Genomic DNA, 21178 nt, shown 5'->3' on the forward strand with positions numbered 1-21178 from the left:
GAAAAAATAGTTTTTTGTGTTGAAAAAAAATGCATGCCCCTAAAACCTTTTAATGGTGTGCGACCGAATGGTTGTATTTTTCAAAATAAAATGGGTTCTATATTTTTGTACTTAAGGTGCAGTGCTGAAGTTGTGAAGTTTTAAAATGTATGGAAATACACTAAAATATAACTTTAAACAAATGCTGGCACAAACGTTATTCTTCTCACACCCACCGGCGGTTTTCTCTTCCTTCTCCTGCAATCATCCATTAACATGAAATGTTAGTGACCTAAATGGTTTCCTGGAGAACTGAGACTATAAGTATGGGTAAAAATGGTCAGTTTAAAAAAGAGAGACAGGTTTCTACAGTGCCATGTATATCTGCGGTTTGATACAGCCACTGGTCTTTTTGTCTTCATCCATTGACTTTTATTGACAGAAATTAACAGGATTATTTTCTGGTCATGCTTTTAAGTGCAGTTGCTTTGTGAACATTAACTTTTCTTTGTTTTTCATCAAGTCATATCCTTGTCATCACTTGCTGCTCTTTGTCTGCTCTCTCTCACAGCCAGGCAGTCACTCTGATTGTCACTACTTTTCATTTATTTTATCATATTTACAGCCACAATTGGATAAAATGCTGAAGATACTGAAACAATCCAGCCTGCCTCTGACAGCTTGCTTTTTAACATCAAACTGTCGTAGACTACAGTGTCTGATATAATCAAATTCTGACACTGAACTTTTCATAATAATCTAACTCCTTGCACATGTTTTGCCCATGTTTTTCAGCAAAATGGTAAAGCCTGCATAATCTGATTTCTGTTTCATCGATGCAGCTTTGCTTCAGAGTCACACAACTCAACCCTTGTGGATTTTCTGCATGTATTTGATCATATACTTATAAATGAATATACTTAAATGGTCGAGGTGATCCAGTAAATAATCTTCTCTTTTGTGGTGGAAGACAGTCTGTGTGCCTGGCCTTTACCATTCCAGCAGAGACTGACTCCACAGACACCTGCCTCGAACTAAGCAGGAGGTAGAATTCAGAGGAGGGAAAAAAATCCCTATACTTCATCAATTCCTGAAGGCTGCAGGTCGACTACACACCCGCTCTGTCTTGCTTGTGCGCGGATGTACGTAGCTGCCTCTGTGTGTGTTCCTCTTTACACAGGCATTGGCCCTACTCTCCCTTTGCACTGCTTCAATAATGAAGGAGTTGTAAAGGTCTGGCAGTAAGCCCCTTGCTGAATTCCCCTCTACCTCATCCCTCCCTCTCTGTCTCTGTCTAGCTCTCTCTCTCTTTCACATCCTGAGGGACCTCCTCTCAGCTCCACTCTTCGGTTTGCACCGATGTTCCCATTAATGAATGGCATCATCCGGCTTGTTTTGCACAGTTCAGCTTCACTTCACTGCCTGGTGCCTGACTTGCTGTGCCATCTCTGATTCAGAGAGCAACTCAGAACAACCACTGTTAAAAAACAGGCTTAAAGAAGAAGCTTCACAATTTTGTTTGTGATGCATCATGTAAAATACATGAAAACCTTTTGCGGTTCAATATGCAAATCATATTTCATTCCTCTGGGGAACATGAATTATACAGCACCTGCAAAACTGCCATTTCTTTGGAAGCCACCTGTGCTGCTTTCAAGTCCAAGTTACTGGAGCCTCACTTTAAAGGAACAAACAAATACTGTTGAATACGGTATCTTTTGATTTGTACAGATCTGTGGTTGTGGAGACCCCATAGTTATTTTAAAGGATAATTTCAGTTTATTACAACATGGAGCAGTTTATAAAATCATCATAATTTACTGGATTCTGGTTCAGCTTTAACTGACACTCAGGTAACAGCTGTCAGTGTGTGATAGCTGTACAGATTTTGCATTTGTATTAAGTGTGCTAATATTTTATCTAACCTAAAAGAGACCTGCTTTTTGAGTGTTAAAGTGTGTTTGGATAGGAAAGGATCCACAATGGCGCTGCTGGTATATAAAATCTGGGAGTCAGCTATTAATTGTGAAGGGTGTCCCTCTGTGGATGGATGGATGGCCTCTTGCTTTCACTTTGGCTCATGCTCGCTAGTGCATGCACACAGTGCTAGCCCTTAAAATATCATCTTAAATCTTGCTTAGCGACTGCCCTCTGAGAGGGCAGATGCCCTAGTTAGAATCACTGCCTGCTCTTCTCAGTTATTGGGCCTGATTGACACAGAGCCAATCTTAGATTATACTCTGTATTCTGCACAACTCTCAAACCCAAGTCAAAACTGTTAGTTGAAAATAAGATTTGAAAGGCCTCCACAAATTTAGTGAATGCCAGTTTTAGAAGGCTACCATTCATATATCTGATATTTTCTTCATATATCTGAAATTTTACACTTGAATTCAGTGATTTCATAAACACCACTTAGTGGCAGCACATATGGATTTGGCAGTTGAAATGGTCAGTAATATTCAGCAAAGGTGATGCTTCTGTTTGTTCACTTAGCAGCCAGTTGAGGAGAAGCAACAATTTGAAATGTTAACTCATGATACAAACTGGTTCTCAGGTGCTGAGTACACATTTTCATCATCTGGAAATCTGAGAAACATGATGAGTAACTTGTTAGCTCTACAGGTTTTGTACTGTCATTGACAGTATGTGAAATAACTTAAACAGTCCCAAATGCTGGTTAATATTAATATCACTGCTTGTCACATTATTGTGGGTTGTTCATACTCCAGTCAACTTCCCTTTTGTATTTTCAGGTGGCTTTCAGTGAAATTTAGAAAACTACTCTGGTATATTTTAATAAACTGATTCAGATATGACAGTCACCTCACAGAAAGATGATGGCAGACTGCTTTTCTCTTTACCTTGCATTCTTGCTGCCTGTCCTCACAGTCACCCCCTAGTGTTCAGATCTGTCCAAACCAGATTAGGACCAGGTCCAACATGCTGTTCCTATAACACTTCACATGGACCTGTTTGCACTCAAAAATCTTTTTATCAGCAGCAAGAGTGAATGTCTGTGCTGAACTTCAATTCAAGTCATTTAGCTGACTGCATAATAGTGAGCTAATAGGCTGTCTTTGTTAAAGGCTGTTGGAAGGGAGTTGCATGGGAATGCAAAAGGGCTACTGTAGCAACGCATGTCCCTGCTATAGCTGGACCAGAGAGTTAATTTTATCTAGTGCATTAATTGCTGTATTGGCTCAGAATTAACCTGGTGTAAAGATTAGTGTGAGTACACAGGCACACACACCCACACACAAGGAATTGAAAACTGCTAGCATTGTTGTATCGTCTGGGGCCAGTACAGTTATCAGACTTGACTAAACTTTGCGCAAACTGCTGACTAGGCACCTTTGAGCATGGCAGCAGGGGAGTAAATCCCCACTTGTGTGATAGTGGCCAACAATAGAGGATGGAGGGTAGCACCCCGGAGCAAAGTATTGTTTCTGTATGACTTTATATCCACCGTGATAAATAAATGTGAAGAAATTATAAAAACGCAATTTTTCTTACAATGATACTGCAGCTGAAGTGTTCACTCTTTGTACTGTGAGCTTGTGCTCCCCTGTTTCTCACTGCTTCTGTCTGGCTCAGTACGGCTGTCTGGTCACAGTAGAGCAGGCCAGACTGTAGTAACAACACTCTGTTAGAACACTGTTAGACTTCCAGCAGCTCCTCTAGAGGGCACCATGCTCAGCCTTGCTACTGTTACTCTCAGCCCTGAATAAAAGATCATTAATGCATGGTGCTGTATTTAATCGGTTGAGGAAGCATTGCTGTGCATCATGTCTCCTTTCATTTATCAACCCTGCTGCTGCCTCACACTCCAGTGTGGCTGCAAACTGGCCTGTAGCTGTAGGCCTAATTAGACAAGCCTAATCTTTTTTTTTTTTTTTTTTTTTTTTGGCAACTAAACTTAACAATCGGTTTCATTAATGAAGCCATAAGTAGGAGATCTGTGATGTTTTTATTTCTTTGAGAAACACTATGGACCAAGGCTATTTTCAGTGATCACAGAGAGAGAAGGAAGTATGGAAAGTGTAGCAAAGGTTCAGCTGAGTTTGGGGGTGAAAATGACATTGTTTATCAAGCATTGTTTTTGTTGGTTAGATATATTATTAGAGTTGTAGAAATTAGCTGTTTCTCATGTAAACACTTTGATCACAAATGTTTTGCTTCAGTACTGATTTTTTATATTGGATTGTTTGGGCCACTCATGCAAATATATCTGACAACATCTGAATATTTTATTTTCGTATTTAGAATTTCCACCTTTCAGGAGTCTGCATGGAACTGCATTTTATCATTTATATCCATTTTAAAGATTTCCTCCCAGAATAAATTACTTTGCTGATCAGTTGTTAATTTGTGAGTGTTACACTGTGTTGAAACAGCCTCTCAAGTGGTGGATGAGAGCACTATTGTGTTGAAAGACTTCTTATTATGCTACAACTGATGCCTCCGAGAAGATGGCGTCATTGTAGGAGATCTTAGTCAATTAATTAATTAGTAAAATGACCATGTGTTTCTGACGATTTTGATTATCAATTATGAAGGTTTGGATTTTTTTGTATCCCTTTCTTATCATTGTTAATTGAAACCACTTGGGATTATTAGTCACTGATCAAGCTGAAGAAGTCCAACTTCTGGTTGCCTATATGAATTACTGTTGACATTAGAAAAGCAAGCCCTGTATGTCAGATAATTCAAACTAAAATGTCATCAGCCAAAGAAAAGTAACAAGATTTGATAGAAAAAATTAATGAAACATCCATTATAGTTTCACATGACTTTGTGTGTATTTAATGGCTCGCTCAAGGATACTACAACAGGTTGGTGTGTGCGCTAATGTTCTAAAACTGGACAGATATTCCCTAACAACTATGTTGAACCACCAGTGCAAGCAGCATTATGTATATCAGGTATGTCATGTGATATCAAGTAGTATTTTTCACTTTTTTGCTAAGCATTTAAAAGTTGAAAGCTTAAATAACCAATAACCAGACCTGTGCATCATCTACAGTGGCATAAGAGCATACTAGATAAAAAAAAAAAACTTCATTTTTTTCAGCCAGTGCACCATGGATAATGTTGCCATTAACACTGGGTGACATTAGATTCCAGTTAGCTATGGATTTCATCTCTGTATGAGAGAAATAGCTTGCTGTGGACTCTGAAGCACCACTAGCCATCTTTTCATTTCCAGTCAGTGCATTGCTAGTTCTCAGCTCTCATTTCCCTAATGTTGAGTTAGTGGAGACTCTCACGGTGGTACAGGCAAGAAATGAGAGCAGTGGTGCACTAATACAGGCCCTTTGATGAGGAAGTAATGGAGTGTTCAGAGACAGACACCTGTGCCTCTGCAGCCACCCTACCTCTCCCCACACACACACACATTTTTTTTCACTTGCTTCCTTTCACCAGCTCTGCTGCTCCCCTCCCCTTCCTCTACTCCCCTCCCCTCCTCTTCCTATCCCCTCCCTCATCTGTCCTTAAAGGAAGCCACTCCCCTTCATACAGATCTGCCCGGCTTGTTTGCATATTAACCGTTTAGTTGCCAAGGAGCTGTGGCTTCATGCCATGTGACCGTTGAAGCATGTGCATGTTATTCTCTAGTGCTCTTCTCTTCCTTTGCTTCTCGTTTCTCACACAAACAAACATTTTTCTGTAGAAATAACGTTTTTTTCATTACTAACTGCCATTTATGGTAACTAAGTCTTTGACTAAATAACTAACTAGCTAAGATATTATTCAGACATTGTCACCTCTTGCCTGTTTTACCGATCAAATAGCCTGTTAACTATTGTAGTGATTTATCTACATTGTAGATGGCAATTGTTACATGATGTTTCCTTAAGCAAAATTAATTTTTCCACCTGAGCAGTGTAAAGGTCATTTTGTCTTGTTGCAAATGAAAGAGGTTGAATCATTATGTACATCTACACCAGATGCAGTAATGAAGGACACCATTTTGTTTTCATTTTGACTGTTTGTGACTGATATGTAGAGACTATTTTGAGACTATTTTAGTTAATTTGTTTTAAGAGTTTTAACACCCATTGCACTGTCGATGTGTGAGTAGTCAAAGCTCACCCCCAGGCCCCTGTACCCTGGTGGGCATTATCTGACGGTGGATTTTTGGAGAGGACGCTGTTGCTCAGCTCCCACTACGCATGTGGTCTGCTTTAAAGTCCAAACTCCAAGGCCTGTCCTGGCAGGTGGATCTGATGCCTGCTGCTGCACATACTTGGAAAGGACAGCCATTGTTATGCCTACACAGCAATCATCTGTGTTATTGTGGGAGATATAAAGCTGTAAAATGTAAAACTACAAAAACCACAGTGATAAAGTGAGACAATTTCCAGTACAACTGTCATTCTTGGGTGTAGGCAGTGCTCATTTCTCTGATGTTATAAGCCACAACCCCTACACACACATGCACACACCACATGCACATTTTGAGTAAGGCTGTCCACACCATTGAAGATGGTCAATTGCATAGAAGTTTTATTTAGGTTATTTGTACAACATACAATGTAAAGCCATATTGTGTTGTAGCCCATACACGTTCACTTTGGTTTCACATCATACTTGAATAAACTCATAACAAATAGTGTAGTTTGGTTTGGGGCTACAATTTGATAAGCTATACAAAAATAAGCAATACAAAATTACATTTTATGGGACATGTATGACCCAAAACCTCAAAGTCCTGTCTGGAGGTCAGGCTCTTTTCATAGAAGCACATGGAGAACATTTCATATTTACCCAATAACAGAGTGCCTTGGAGATATTTGCTTTTTAAGATTTTTGTTTTGCTTCTTAAGATATTGCGTCAGATCCCAGACGTTGTCTTGCTGTGTGTGTTGTGCTATATTTACTAATTTCTTTAAATAAACAGCCTGTAGTCAGCATTACCTGTCAGGAGACATATTGACACATTGTGTTCTAAAAAGTGTTAATCTTTTCAATTGAATTTGATCGTTACCTGTCCCAACTCAAAATGATGAATTCTAGCCCTATATTGATAAACACATCCACTGTGTTAGGACCACATGGTGTTAAAAGCATACTTCCAGTGCTAGTCCACAGGTAGGCCTATGTGGGTCTTAGTCCTGGTTGAACTGGCAATTCATAAATGCCTGTGTGTGTGTGTGTGTGTGTGTGTGCAGCTGTATGAAAAGTGAACAGGGTGTTTGAGAAGAAGCCTGTTCAGCTGTTTTCTCACAGTAAATAAAGATTTAAAAGCTGCTGGGGTAACTGTCAGTAACTCAGGCCTGGCCCAGTAGTGCAGTGCACTGTACCTGGCTCTAAGCCAGCCGTGTATCTCTGCATAATTCCCAATACCATGTGCCAGCCGATGCACATGGCCTCTGTATCCTGCTGACAGGAGTCCCCTGAAAGGCCAACTCGTTCCTCCAAGATCTGTTCTGGCGCACGGGAAGAGCTGCATGTGTTGGACACATCCCAGTTTCCCCTCTTGGAATTTGTTTTCCAGAAGTCATAGCTGGGTGACCAGGACTTGACCTCACAAGTGCTTGAATTCACCACTCTAGTCTAGTGCAGTGAAGGCTGCATGTGTCTGGTAGGGTTAGGGAGTAGAAAGTCTGCTATACGCTGCTGTGTTGATTTCTTCATGTCTTCAACTTTGTGAGCTGTTTGTATAAGGAATACATTTTTAGCCTTTGGGATTTTGTTTATCTGTTTGTTCATCTAGCTCTCTTGGATGATGCTGTTCCATAAATAAATCAGCACCTCACTGGCAGTAACCTACATGAGGACAAAAAAAGCTGCGATGTTGACAATCTTTGGTGTGGGAGAAATCCAGTACTTTGGGGGTTAAGTTGTGAAAGTTAATGTAATAACTGCTAGCACCATCTGCTGGCCTACTTCCTTACAAAGAGAGAGAGAGTGAGAGAGCGAGTGAGTGAGCGAGAGAGAGAGAGAGAAAAACGAGTCTGGGTTTTAACGACATCTCTAATATTCATGCTGATGCATTTTGCTGCTTTGTGCTTTCATTTTCCACCGCTCTGCCTGCCAGAATCTCGAGCTCGCCATACACGCCCCAGCCAGGGAGAGGGGAGGGCAGCGAGGGAGAACGAGGAAAAAGACAAGTGGGAAAAAGGAGGAAAAAACAACCGGCCAAACAAGCGAGCAAGCTAACACAAAAGCGTTTTTGTGTGTAATAAAAGGAGTAACCTACCTTATCCCAGCTGGTGAAGAAGACGAAGAGGAGCGCACAGAGGGAAACGGCAGAGCGTAAAGATCAAGAAAGAACGAGAAATAAGAGGGAGAAGGCTCAGAAAGTCATAGAGAGCGCACACGAAAGGCAGGCGGAAAGAGGAATCAATGAGAGGGGAGGAGAGAGGAGGCAGGGGAAGGCAACTCTGACACACACACAGAGAGTGAGGGAGACTTGGGTGAAGCCGGACGACAGCAAAGCAGCACGCAGCAGCAGAATGAGAGCTTCCTGGACTGCCACGCACCTCCTCTACCGCCCACAACGCTGCTCCCTCATCACCCTGTGAAGAGACAAACGAGGGTGAGAGAGAGAGAGCTCCCATGCGCTCCTCTTGAGCCCTGCCCGCTGGGGGAGGAGGAGACGAACAGCTCCAGCGCTCCACACTGCCTGAGGAGAAGAGCTGACCGGGGAGGAGGAGGGGAGGCAAACGAGGAGAGAGGGAGGGGAGGGGGGGACACACAGCTCAAGGAAGAGTGAGAGAAAACGACTGTTGAAAGGGAAAGAGTGAGTGTGTTTGTAAGAGAAAGCGTGAGCGAGCAACGGAGAGAGAAAAAACCCGGCGAAAGGGCAAGGCTTTTGTTAGCCGGTTGGAGAGGGGGAGGAAAGAGGAAGAAAAAAAAAACACCATGTCTACAGTGAAGAGGCCAAGAGGAAGGGTAAGTGAGCTGCTCTGAGAGCTGGGAGGGAGGAGGGACAAGGGGGAGGAGGAGGAGGGGCCGGCAGGAACTGAACAACCTCTTCTGCTACTGGCTCATGCTGCACTGCCGCCATCTTGAACTCATTGCTGCTTTTTTTTTTCCTCCCCTCCGTACTCATTTGCTTTGCTGTGTTAGACCTTACTAAGGCACACTAGATTTACAGTGTTTTCTTTTCCCCACCCCCACTGTCTATTCACTCCATAAAACGCTTTCCCATCCTCCTGTGAAACTCTCTGCAAGCTGCCCTGCGCTGTAGTTTATGTACAGTATATGGTGTGTGTGTGTGTGTGTGTGTGTGAGTGTGTGTGTCCTCCATGAGTTGAGCCTGTCAGTCACCAGAGAGCTCACTACATGTGGAAATGAGGGGGTGAGAGAGAGGGAAAGCTGGCCGGCCCGAATGGAGCTTATTCTACCTTTTCATGGGCTGTAATGGTCCCCACCGTTTTCATGGGACTACGTGCTGCTAGAGAGATTGAAATCACTGCAGTGCTGGCAGGCTGTAATTTCAGTTATTTATAGATGTATTACACAGCTGCAGTGCTCTCACTTTTGGTGCATTTTATCTTTTTTGTCCCTCTCGCTCTCTCTCTCTCACTCTCTCTCTCACACTCCCTTTCTCTGATAGACGCCTGTTTTAATTTTTTTTTCTTCCTCATGCTACCTCTTTCATGTGCCCTCATGTTCTTCCGCTCTTAAGCATTACTTTCAACCCCTCCCCCTCTTTCTTTTTCTTTTTCTTTTTTCTTTTACCATTAACATGAATGAGAACATTCTAGCATGATCCAGTAAATTTCTTCCTAATAGCCTCAGCAGCGTTGCACACGTGAAAATCATAATGCAGCTCTTGTGTGTGTGTGTGTGTGTGTGTGTGTGTGTGTGTGTGTGTGTGTGTGTGTGTGTTGTGTGTGTGTGTGTTTGTGTGTGTGTTTGTGTGTGTTTTCTCCCCTTCCTTCCAAATGAATTGCTGATTATTCAACTCCCTGCCCCCACTTTGTTGGTGAGGTTCAAGCTAATTCTCTTTATTTAGCTAGAAAAAAAAGCAACCAGCCGCGCCTGGGCCATGTAGGCATACGCAACACATTTTTAGATTAGGTCATCCATTTATGGGTTCCCTCTCCGCTGGGCTCAAGGCCCACCACAAGGCGCTTGTGTAGGCATAACCGCAGTCACGCCATCTATTATTCACATATTATCATGTATCAGGCAGGCTGGATTATTTATGTCTGCAAGGCTCACTGTAACCTGCTACACTGAGCCAGTGTTTACACTACCTTTTGAATAACCTGCTCCACCTAAAACAATTTAATTTGTATCAGGCTCAGATCAGAGTTTTCATGTCACATGGTTTCAGAGTTTCATACTCTTCTCCACCCGATCTAAATGAATTCTTGGAGGAAACACTGACCTTTCTCATGCTGAGGGTCTCCTGGTCGAGTTAGAAAGGAGGCTGAGAGTTGAAGTGAGCATCATGCAGAGCGAGACGGGTCCACTCCCCTCTCCTGGCATCTGAGATGGGGACATCAACAGGCTCTGCTGTCTAAGTGGCTCACACGGCCTTCACAAGGTTATGTTTTTCTGAATGAGCCAGTGATAGTTGCAGCGGTCACGTCGCAGTATCACAGTATATTTTATTTTCATAAATGGGTTGTTGTAGAATTTTATTTCTTTTAAGCCCACGTTTTGTATTTGATTATTATATTCACACTCTGCTTATTGTTCAGTGAAATGGAAGTGAAACAGTGAAGCGACGATTTGCTTGTTTGGTCACATGTTATCTGAGCAGTATGACACTGTAATGGCTTCATATGTTCATAGCAGCCATAAATAGTAATCTTGTTATTTATGGCAGTTTATTCTAACTTAATTACACGTTACAAAATGTAAAGACAGGTGAACACTAAAACACCAACCTTAGAAGTTGAATGCATTTAATGCAAAACCTGGCTTAAAGTAGCTTGGTGGTTGAAGTCTGTACCTGTACATGTGGCACCTTATTGGCTGAAAAATTATGACGGATTTTCTTTTGTTTGTTTGTTTTCCTTTTTTCGTGAAAGAATCTGCTAAACTTGTGTTCGAACAACATCGGCTCTCCTTTAAAGGTCAAATGTCAACTTTATATCATATTCTGTGTTGCTAGGTCCTTCTGTTGCACAGCGTCCAAGTATGAGTTTAAAATAAAATTTCTCCCTCTCTCTTAGCCCCGAAAGAACGCTAATGGTCCCGGTAGCCAGGTGCGGGTCCTCAGTCCCCCAGTGAAAAGCAGCTCATCGTCCTCCTCCTCTTCCTCATCGTCTTCGTCTTCATCCAGCTCCTCATCGGAGAAGAGGACGCCGCGGAGGACGCATCATCAGATGGATTCAACTCCACAGGACAAGCAGGAGAAGGCCAATAGGATAATATCAGAGGCTATTGCAAAGGCCCGGCAGCGTGGGGAGAAGAACATCCCCCGGGTCATGAGCCCCGAGAGCTTCCCCAGCTCTTCCTCACAGTACAAGGCCCACCGTGACCGCGAGCACAAAGGAAACAGAAAGGCACGGCCCAAAGAGAAGGCTTGTAGGAAAGCCTGCATTGTACCCTCCTCCAAGCCCAAGCAGAAAGCCAAGATTGGGTATGTAGTAACAACCATTACTGCTATCTGTAAACCATTGAAATGCACCATCAGCTGTTAAAAAATAATCCAGTAAGTAGAACTTTGGTCTCATTACTTTCAGTTCAGCCTGAGTCTAAACCACTGCCACACAAATGCATGTTACAGGTGCCTGAAGATCAATGTGATCTCTTAATGTGTTAAACAGACAAAAGATACAAAAGTCTTATATGACATCTCACATTTAAGAAGCTGTAACCAGCAAATGATAAAATTAGTTAATTGATCATCAAAATTAGAATTAATTACTTTGTGTACATCAAATAAATCATTTAGGCATTATTCACTGCTATTTTGTCAGTACTGGAAAAAAAAAAAGGTTTAATGGTTCGTAATTTTTCATTTACAGACACCTAGCGACAAATATATTAACTTTTTAAATGAACCTTAGCTGCTTTACAAAGAAGAGAGTTGCCAATACTACGCCATGAATGAGAGGCACACCTCTCTGCGCCTTCTCTGTTCAGTGAGTGGCAGAGTGGCAGAGCAGCAGTTTGTTACCCAGGCGAAGGCTGTGCGCTGTGTGAGAGACAAAATAATACGATATTCTCTTGCTTTTAACTTAAGATTTTTGCAGTGCAGAGCAGCAGCTTAGAAATGGCTTTGAAGGGACTGATGGTTAACATGTAGTCTTAATGGACCATGTTTCAGTCACTATTTCATACTTGATCCATTGTCTGACAACAGAAAAAGAAAAACATGTAAATAACAACAGCTTTGTTGGAAATTTGGCTGTATTAGAATACTTTATATGTGAACAAAGAGAATAGGAAAGAAGCAAACAGGTAAATGGCTGAAACCAGCTGACACTAGGCTAATGCGACGCAATTAATAATTAGCGTGTTACGTCATCTAATGACATTTAATGACTTTTTGAGTAGGCTTGAGCTACTTTCCATTGACAGTAGTTGTTTACAGCTGTTCCTCAACAGTTTTAAATGTGTCCTCAATTTTGCAAATTGACCATATACGGTTCAGCCATATACTAGGTGTTCATATAGTCTTGTTCTAGTTGATGTGCATAACCTAGGGCAAACTGATAAATGTCACAAAGTACCGGCCGAACAAGATATGCAGATATGCAGTGTTAACACAATGGTCTGTTTCACTTGCTCTGATTGAGGAGGAAAAAACTAACAAATAACATGAAACCTGATGTCATCGAGCCTCAGGGACTTAAAGGGATAGTTGAGATTCTTTGTGACATAAGATGGTATGGTGTTGGTGTTTTAAATGTTTATTTCAAGAGGTCACATTTGCTGCTGTTCATTTATGTCTGCCGAATCACTAGTTTAACTCTCTCCACATGACCTACAGATAGCACTATTTAAAAAGAAAAAAAAAAAAAAAAAATTGGGAACATCTCATGAGGAAAAATTTATTACGTTAAGAGTCCAAATTGGAGTCCATTGCGTTTGAGATGATACTCAGCTCGATTACTTGATGATTAAGATAATATTGTTAGGAGGATGCTCATCTTAACAGTGCACACATTTCAGTATGTGTGGATCGAATACTAACACTTGATGTCTGTACTTGCCTTGGACTTCCCCTCAAATTAGGAATGGTTGTCTCTATGAATATATAGTGTTACAACTTTTCTTTGTATTTGTGACTATATAGAGTATTTTATGATTTAGCCTGCTCATGTGCTGGTGGATTTTGCTGGTGCATTTTTACTAGCGTACATTTTCTGCCTGGGGTTGCCAAGATGGAAGCTCAAAGTTCAACAGAATTTACTGCATGCCATAACAATAAACCAGGCTCAGTCATCAGCATAGACATGGGAGGAGCAAACAAAGGCTGCATTTACATGTGAGACAGTACTGCCTAGTATATTCAGGCAAGTAGTGCTGATGTATAGATACCATAATCCGCCTCCCATCCCCCTGTTTAACTGCTATACGCAGTGTGCAGCTATAAGCCACACCCAACACAAGCTATTGAAATATCAGCTGGTGCAGATGTGAGGGCCGAGGCAGGGAGCTGAAGGAAAAGGGGAATGTTTAAATATGGAAATGTCAGCTTGTGCAACGGAGGGAAAAAACAAACAACTTATGGCATTAGTTTGAACCATCGTTGAGAACGCCTGTATTTTTGAGACCTAGTGTGAGAATGACTGACAATGGTCAACAATAATATCTGGCTGGCAGCTGCGTTGATTAATAATTAGATGAGCTAGGCAGAGGGAGAAAAGCTGTAGCAGATAATGGATTGTGTGTGTGTGTGTGTGTGTGTGTGTGTGTGTGAGTGTGAGTGTGTGTGTGTGATAATGACAAAGTTGTGGCAATGCTGATGTTTGGGAGAATAGTGAGTTGTTGGAGGCATCAGTCATGGTGATACAGTCCCAGCAGCTTTCCGGCTTTAGCTGGATGTACTTGTCTGGTGATGCTCACAGTAAGTCAGTTGCTTGGTCAACTAAAGGACTGCTGATCTGGTGGTGTTACTGAACAAGCTCCGTTTTTATCATGAAATTAAATAAACATTTGATCATGTAATTTAACTTTGCAGCAGAACACTTTTTAGATCAGGAAACTTAACTTGGTTATTCAGTGCAGACCATAGACTGTATATAAAAAGGTGCAGGCCCAGATCCTTTATCCTCCTAACTGCCTTGTATCCGTGGAGACACTTGATGAAACCATCAGCATTTAATCAAATGCAGTCAAAGACTTGTTAATCATGAAGAGCAGTTGACAAGTTGTCTGCAGTCCTTCATGCAAATGTGTCACTGGTAACGGTCTTTGTTGTTATGAGGTAATGAGCTGTGTAACCCATTTTTATTCAGTGTAACCATACTTGGCCTACATGCAAAAAAAGCATCAGATCAGGATGCATGCAGCATAGCCCGCTTATGTAGCCTAATATTGTTTCAGTCATCCTTTTATAACACTCATTGCATCATGTACTCCGGCCGTTTTAAAATGTCAGGTCAGATGACGAACTGGCACAATCTTAGACAAAATTCTATACAGGCCAAAACCTTTCATACTTCTTTGAAAGCTTTGTTTTCTTTTTAAAAAGCTTTTGTTTTTGTTTACTCTAAGTTTTTCAACACAGTTGAATGCTCTCAGTCTGTAGAGTTAGTGGTAGGCAAGACTTTTAGAGCTCAATTACTGGCCCCAATTTTACCATGACTATTATTTCAAGATCATTAGGAATATGCGCTGGCCTGCACAAAACAGGGCACCTCGCCATAGACAGTCTGTCCACATTATCTTGAATGAACCTCAGTCCAGTCAGAATTGTCTCAGCTATACCAAATATACTTGATTTTTGTCAAAAGAAATCAGAACAGATCTAAATGTCACCCTGTTCCTTGTCGTGCCTGAATGGTGTGATTCTAATTTTCTCTTGTTATATATGTGTGATGCAATCCTTTAGGATGTGGCCGCAGTCATCATTTACACTCGTAGCTCCTACTCCGTGCTCCCCTTCCTGTTTTAATTGAGAAAAGAAGTTCAGATATATAGGCCCTCGGTGCAAATGTGGCAATGACGTATAGTTCTGTCTGTATATGACAAGAGGCTTGTGGGAGTGTGTGAATATTTCATCTGAGGTGTGAAGATTCATAGCTGGCATGCTAATGGAGCATTTACTTTTCTACTAATTAGAAGTTGCACAATAGAGAGCAGACAATTTGGAGCAGATTTTCTGAAGAGCTGTACTTAGTGATGAAGATTGAGGTCTCACTAAGCAACATCAATTTGACTCGATGACCATGATGATGTGAAAAAATATTCCACTGGAATGTCCATTTCCCTTTCATTATGTTGTGCAGTAAATTATCAGTTATAACAAATTACATTTAACAAAAACCTACTTCTGTTTTGTCCTTTAAAGGACAGGGACATTTACTAAATCCAGTTTCACTAATGCTATATACACACCAAATGACCTTCACAGTCATACTGTTCACTCTACACAACTTGTTGTCTTGTAATTTGTAATCCTGAAATCGTTGTGGCTTGACCACTACATGATCTCCCACCAGGAGGAATTCCCCACGAGTCTGTCTGGTCTAACTATGATTGGTCACGAAAACACGCAGGACACAGGTGACATGGGAAATGACATGATACCTTGCACGAGGCAGGATTTTTTTTTTTCCCAAATTGATGCTGTACCACTCCTCCCCCGGGTTTCCCCTCTCCCTGTGTCTTGCGCTCTCATTAGCTGTAGCTCGTCACTGCACTCATTGCAAGTCACAACTGGGTCACAACACTTTTCACACTACTGGATTTGGACTCCTTGATAGGTCGAGTTATTTAGCCTGCTAGATATCTTTCAGGTGTCTGCATTGCATCGGCGAGTCTCTCAGAAGTGCCAATTTGCCTCTGATGTGTGGATTTTCTCAGCAATCTCCAAAAACTGTCGCTGTGTCTAAAATCAGGGCTACAATCGTGTAGTGATAACTTAGCATAAGGCAGTCAGGCAGGTCTGGGCCATGAATCATGAGAAGTCAGACTATGATCAGTCACAGGCTCATGGCACTGTAATGTAAATATAAAAACTGAAAACATAAACACTCCCATATTGGTCTGAACACCAGATGACCTGATTATACTCCCTCTTTTTCAACACTTTCTTTTTTGTTTAAACAGCTAAGATTATAAAGTTAAAACTTTAATAAAACAAAGTAAGCAGATGTACCATTTTAACAACAATAAAATAAAAATACAGTACAACAATAACTCCAGTAGGTAAAACTGAGCCGATTAGACACTCAAGTGCACACACCATTTATCAGTATGACATCTCACTCTGGGACTGAATACGTGTGGACACAAGACAGATAGGAGGAAGCACACAGGCCTATCAGAACAAACAGCTAGCTGTAATACAACACTGACTTAGTTGTAACAGGTGTAATATGGTAACACGTCTCATTTCAGCTCACCAGCTCTCCAAATGAGAGTAGCCGCTGTTGTGAATTTGTAATAATTCTAATGACAATTTGTAATGAGTCCAAAAAGATTTGAGCCAGTGTACTTGCATCAAGGCTATGAGAGTGCTGCAATGTTTTATTCTTCGAACGCTATCTTGGACTGCACCTCCATGTTCTGTTTACCTGTCAAGGCCCTTGCGTCACTTACTTCAGTACTGATGTCCGGGAGTAAACGCAAAGTTCACAAAATCTGTTGTCTGCTGTTGGCTTATACCTCACTGTATTTGGCTTGAACCACAAAATACAGTAAGACCTAGTGTTTGCTAGTCTGCATAAATGTAGCAGACATTTCCACATAGCTACAGTGAGAGATAGTTGTTCTGCTGCTAATGTGGGGTGATGGAGGCGTATCTAATGACAAGAAGCTCCAGTGAGAGATTCATACAGGAGGAGAGTCCTGTTCATAAGCATGCACCACCCAGGATCTCCCCATAAAATATTAATGCATCTCGGCTGCAGAGGTACTAACCTTCCGCTAAAGTCATTACTTCAGCCTCCACTCTGTCAAGGGTGTGTGCAGGCTTTTGTTCAGAAAGCCTGAGGTTATGTGTGTATTTGGAATTCAGTGTATGTTCACACTCCCATTGCATCTGACCGTTTTTAAGTAGGGAATACAGCATGAGATAAGACTATTATACTAATTGTCTGCGTGCATAAGCCTATGATTCTCTGTGACCACTATACTGGGTTTCTGTTAGTCAGTTCAATGTAATTGCGAGTGAGTGGCTTCTGCATTGCTTTGGTAGTTTACTCTTCATCATATGGAAAATCAGTCTGACTGATGAGAAACATGCATGAAAGCAGCTGATTAAAACGTGGATACACCAGGCGCTGTGACAGGTGGAGTAGCAACATGACACAAATCCAAGAAAAAATGTTATGTATTTATCACTGATCTTCTTTTTCTTGGCTATTAATGTGTTTAAATATCAAGTGATCTGTGTGCCTTTTAGGAAAATACAACTACTTAAGAAATATCATTACTATTAATTAAAGTCAGCTATTGTGGAATTACAGAAAACGTATTTAAAAGTCATTGAATTTGTGTTGACAACAAGCTTTATCATTAAATTGTCTATAATTTCTAAAGAAAACTTATCAAAGCTCAAAAATAAACTGCAAGAATATAATAGTCTAGTAATAATAGTCTTCAGACAAATAAAAACACATGAACATGGAAGCTGCTTCCCTATTCCTGCTGGAAGGGGAAATAACCCTGGGAATCACTCAACATCATCTGTTAAAGAAAGGATGTGAATGTCTCTCTACAGCTTCACATTCACTCATTTTCGTTTATGTAGTTTAACATCCCCTGTGCACAAAAATCATAATCATATGTGAAATATAGTGTTTATTTATATTTATTATATAGTAGATTATTATATGGTGGTTTGAAAACTATGAGATCTGTGCTATACTACAGGCCTTTTTCATAGCAGACTTTTTGACATAGTAGGAAACGCTAAGGTGTTACTACTCTTTATTAAATGAAACAAAGGCACTGGTAGATTTGAGGTTATTGTGTCTTAAAATATTTGCGAAGAAAACCTATGCTTGGGTGAGGCAAGGGTTATTTTACAGGCCAGGCTTGGCTGATCACAGCTCTCTGCAGGCTGGAATTAGCTTTTCTAGGCAGCCTACCTACTGAAAAATAACCTCATATAATCATCAGATGAAAGCGCTGTGCCGCTCATTCCCTTTTTTTTTTTTTTTTTTTTTTGTTTCTCCATCCCCCTCCTCCCTTTACATTTTTCCCCTAATATAAATTTGGTTCTTCCAGCTCGCTCAAAGCTGTGCATCCGATGTTTCCTGTGAGGAGGCATGTTCTAAATATGCTGATAGTACAAAGCAGCAGGGTAGCATGAAAATATCAAACAAAATGGTGCTCGTGAGATCAATTACATGATAGAAAATGGAGGTTTAAGTCTACTGTATATGCTGCAGCATATAGCTGTTCATATTTCACTGCTTGCCTGCTAGCTGTCTAATCTCTTTTCCTTCACTTTTTCATTAGGAAAAGCTAAAGCTGTTTTTTAATTGAGTGTTTTCCTAGTTAATCCCTTGCAGGGTGCGTACGTGTGCATGTTCACATGTGTGCTTGCGTGTGATATATAAACATGTTGTGTTGTATGTCTTTGTGTTGAAAGTCGTGTGTGTGTGTGTGTGTGTGTGTGCGTGCGTGCGCGCGAGTGTATGTTGCCCATTTTTAAAATGTTTGAGGATTAAAGCAGCATTCCCCTGTGTGGCCATGTGCGCTGTGTTGCACATGTCTTTGAGAGGGGGCTCAATAGTGCTGCTACTACCGTTTCCAGTTGTGTGCTGTGTGGCACTGAGATTATAGCCTTCCATTCATAAGAACGGGGATTTCCTGACAAGGACCGGCTCTACTGTCTCAATAAGCCCCTCAGGATGAGAAACACACACCAGCGCGCACACACCAGCGCTTAGCACCAGTTTTGACGATGACTCAGTCACACACAATCAAAATTCCTTAGGTAGACTGACTTAAAGGTGATGAAGGCCCCTCTGAGATGCTAAAGCACCACACTGCAGCCTTGGCCCACAAAGCACTATCATATCTTGATTCTATTAAAATCAAAGCCTCACACATTCTCACCCAGTGGTGGCATGCCAAGTAGGGCAGGACAACACTGGGGGGACAAGGGATGGAGGTTATTTGGCACAATAGGAGGATGGAAGCCAAGTAAGCCTATCACTCTAAGGAAAATGCTTGTGGTAGCCTATCATCGGGGATCGATTTGTAATGTCAGATCAGGGGCAGCTGTAGTCTAATTAGAGATGCAAGATTATGCCTGGAGGATGGCCTCTTTAAATCATGGTGGGCAGGCAAATAAATCACTTTATCCTCCATCAGTAACAAACATTAAGAGCAGCACATCCCATCAAGATGGAAACGCATCGAAATGTTCAAATATGAAACAATGTCGAGTAGGAGATGATGCAGTTGTGAAATTAGAGAAGACAGGCGTCTTGTGAGGAAATGGTATCAGGAGGAGAGAGAGGGGAAAGATGATATTTACTGTGATATCTGTTACAACAGAGATTTTATTGACACAATAAGATGTTAATTTTGTGTCTCCATCAAGGCACTTTACTCAGGAAATAATTTTAATAATGGCAATGTAAAAAATGTAACAGAAAATTAAATGAAATATATTTTGAACATACAAACAGGCTTTAAAATGAAATGTTTGTTTTATTTTTGGTATCAAAATGAATAAATGCAAATCAAGCACTGCTTAACTACTGTCAACACGCCAATTTACTTGTGTCATTTACTCTTTTAATTATAGAAAAGCAATCATTTTGTTGCTTTGTAAAATCAGAAAAAGCAAAGCAGTTATTCAGCCCCAATCAGTCAAAAAAAATCTTTTTTTTTTGATCATTTAATATCTGGTTAGTGATTCCACAAGGTGTCATTTTTTTACATACAAGATATGTCAACCAAGTGAAAGACAACCTGAAGAAATATTTAAATGACACCTAACATGCACCAGTGGTGGTGTTAAGAACTGCATAAATTATTGTGGGGTATTAGTTCTTGTTTGCTAATTAGATCCCCAGCACACAGCTGAATTTTAGTCGCTTAGTATTTGGACAATCACTTGCTTATCCAGACCTGTATATTTTATATTTTTACATTTTTTAAATGAAGAAGATGGCAATCATTTTTATTTTCTTTTTTTTTTTTTTTTTTTTTTTTTTTTTTTTTTTTTTTACACTTAATCTCTGCATTGCTCACTAATTACAAATGATTTAGTGATTACAGTTCGGTTCGTCTTGTATTCTTTTGGTTCAACAAAAATTACATGGCAGTTGTTTCCAAAGCTCCTTGCCAAATGCTTTGGCATTTACTAGTGTGTTTTGACGTACATGTAACCCAACCAGTTTTAAAGCATGCATGGATAAAATGACTGGCCTGATGAGAAGCTTAAATTGAACACCATGGGGTATGTTCTGAGTGGGGACAGTGTGAAGTAAAATGTTGAGTGTATATTTCTTTGTCACAATATATTGGAAGACATTTGAGGTCCTGAATACTTTGCAATTAATCCAAGATCAACTCTTAGTATACTGTACTAAAGTACTATAGTTGAGATGGTTTCTATATTGATGCTTACTGAGTCATTCAGTCATTCAGTTTGTAGTAGTATATATAGTATATGCAGCCTTCCTCTGCAGTATAGAAAATACTGTAAAGCAAACATTTTCGTCTGTTTTTCCAGTTTTTCTTCAAAACATATTAGACTTGGAGAAAATCTGCCTATCAGCTTTGCCAGACTGTTTGCCACTTTTCAAATGCTTAAGTCAGAGTTCAGTGGATAGGATTTCTATGGCATTTACTGCCTGTGCAAAAGCTCTGTTCTGAGTTGTTCACATCAGGGACACTTGACTGTGACCCTGAAGAGTAAAACTGGCTGCTTTAATACCTCTTTTTCTCAGTAAGAGGTTGATTTGAAAGTCTGCGTTCCCTCCCTGTCATTTGAACTAATATATTTCAACTTATGGGGAGGCTATCCAGTCAAGGGGAGCGTGTGCGTTAGCACTGGTGTTACTAAACCCCTGGGTGGTCCTGTGTATCAGCAACGAAAGGCTGGAACATGCTGTAACCATCACTAAGATGTGGTTTCTGGTGTGTG

At 40.8% G+C, this 21178-nt stretch overlaps 1 protein-coding gene across 6 annotated transcripts in view; it reads left to right on the plus strand.

The window, feature by feature from the left end:
* The window catches only part of chd9 (chromodomain helicase DNA binding protein 9), a 68066-nt gene that overhangs the window by 11584 nt on the left and 35304 nt on the right, over positions 1–21178 (plus strand). For 5 of the 6 annotated variants that reach the window (XM_056380597.1, XM_056380616.1, XM_056380623.1 and 2 more), the window contains one exon: positions 11121–11530. In XM_056380597.1, the coding sequence (XP_056236572.1) occupies positions 11121–11530 (410 nt within the window). Of the gene's footprint in view, positions 1–8686; positions 8881–11120; positions 11531–21178 lie in introns of those variants that run through there. The other variant, XM_056380634.1, reaches the window with a different exon arrangement.

This window comes from Seriola aureovittata, chromosome 1 (genome assembly GCF_021018895.1).
Source record: "Seriola aureovittata isolate HTS-2021-v1 ecotype China chromosome 1, ASM2101889v1, whole genome shotgun sequence".
NCBI lineage: Eukaryota > Metazoa > Chordata > Actinopteri > Carangiformes > Carangidae > Seriola > Seriola aureovittata.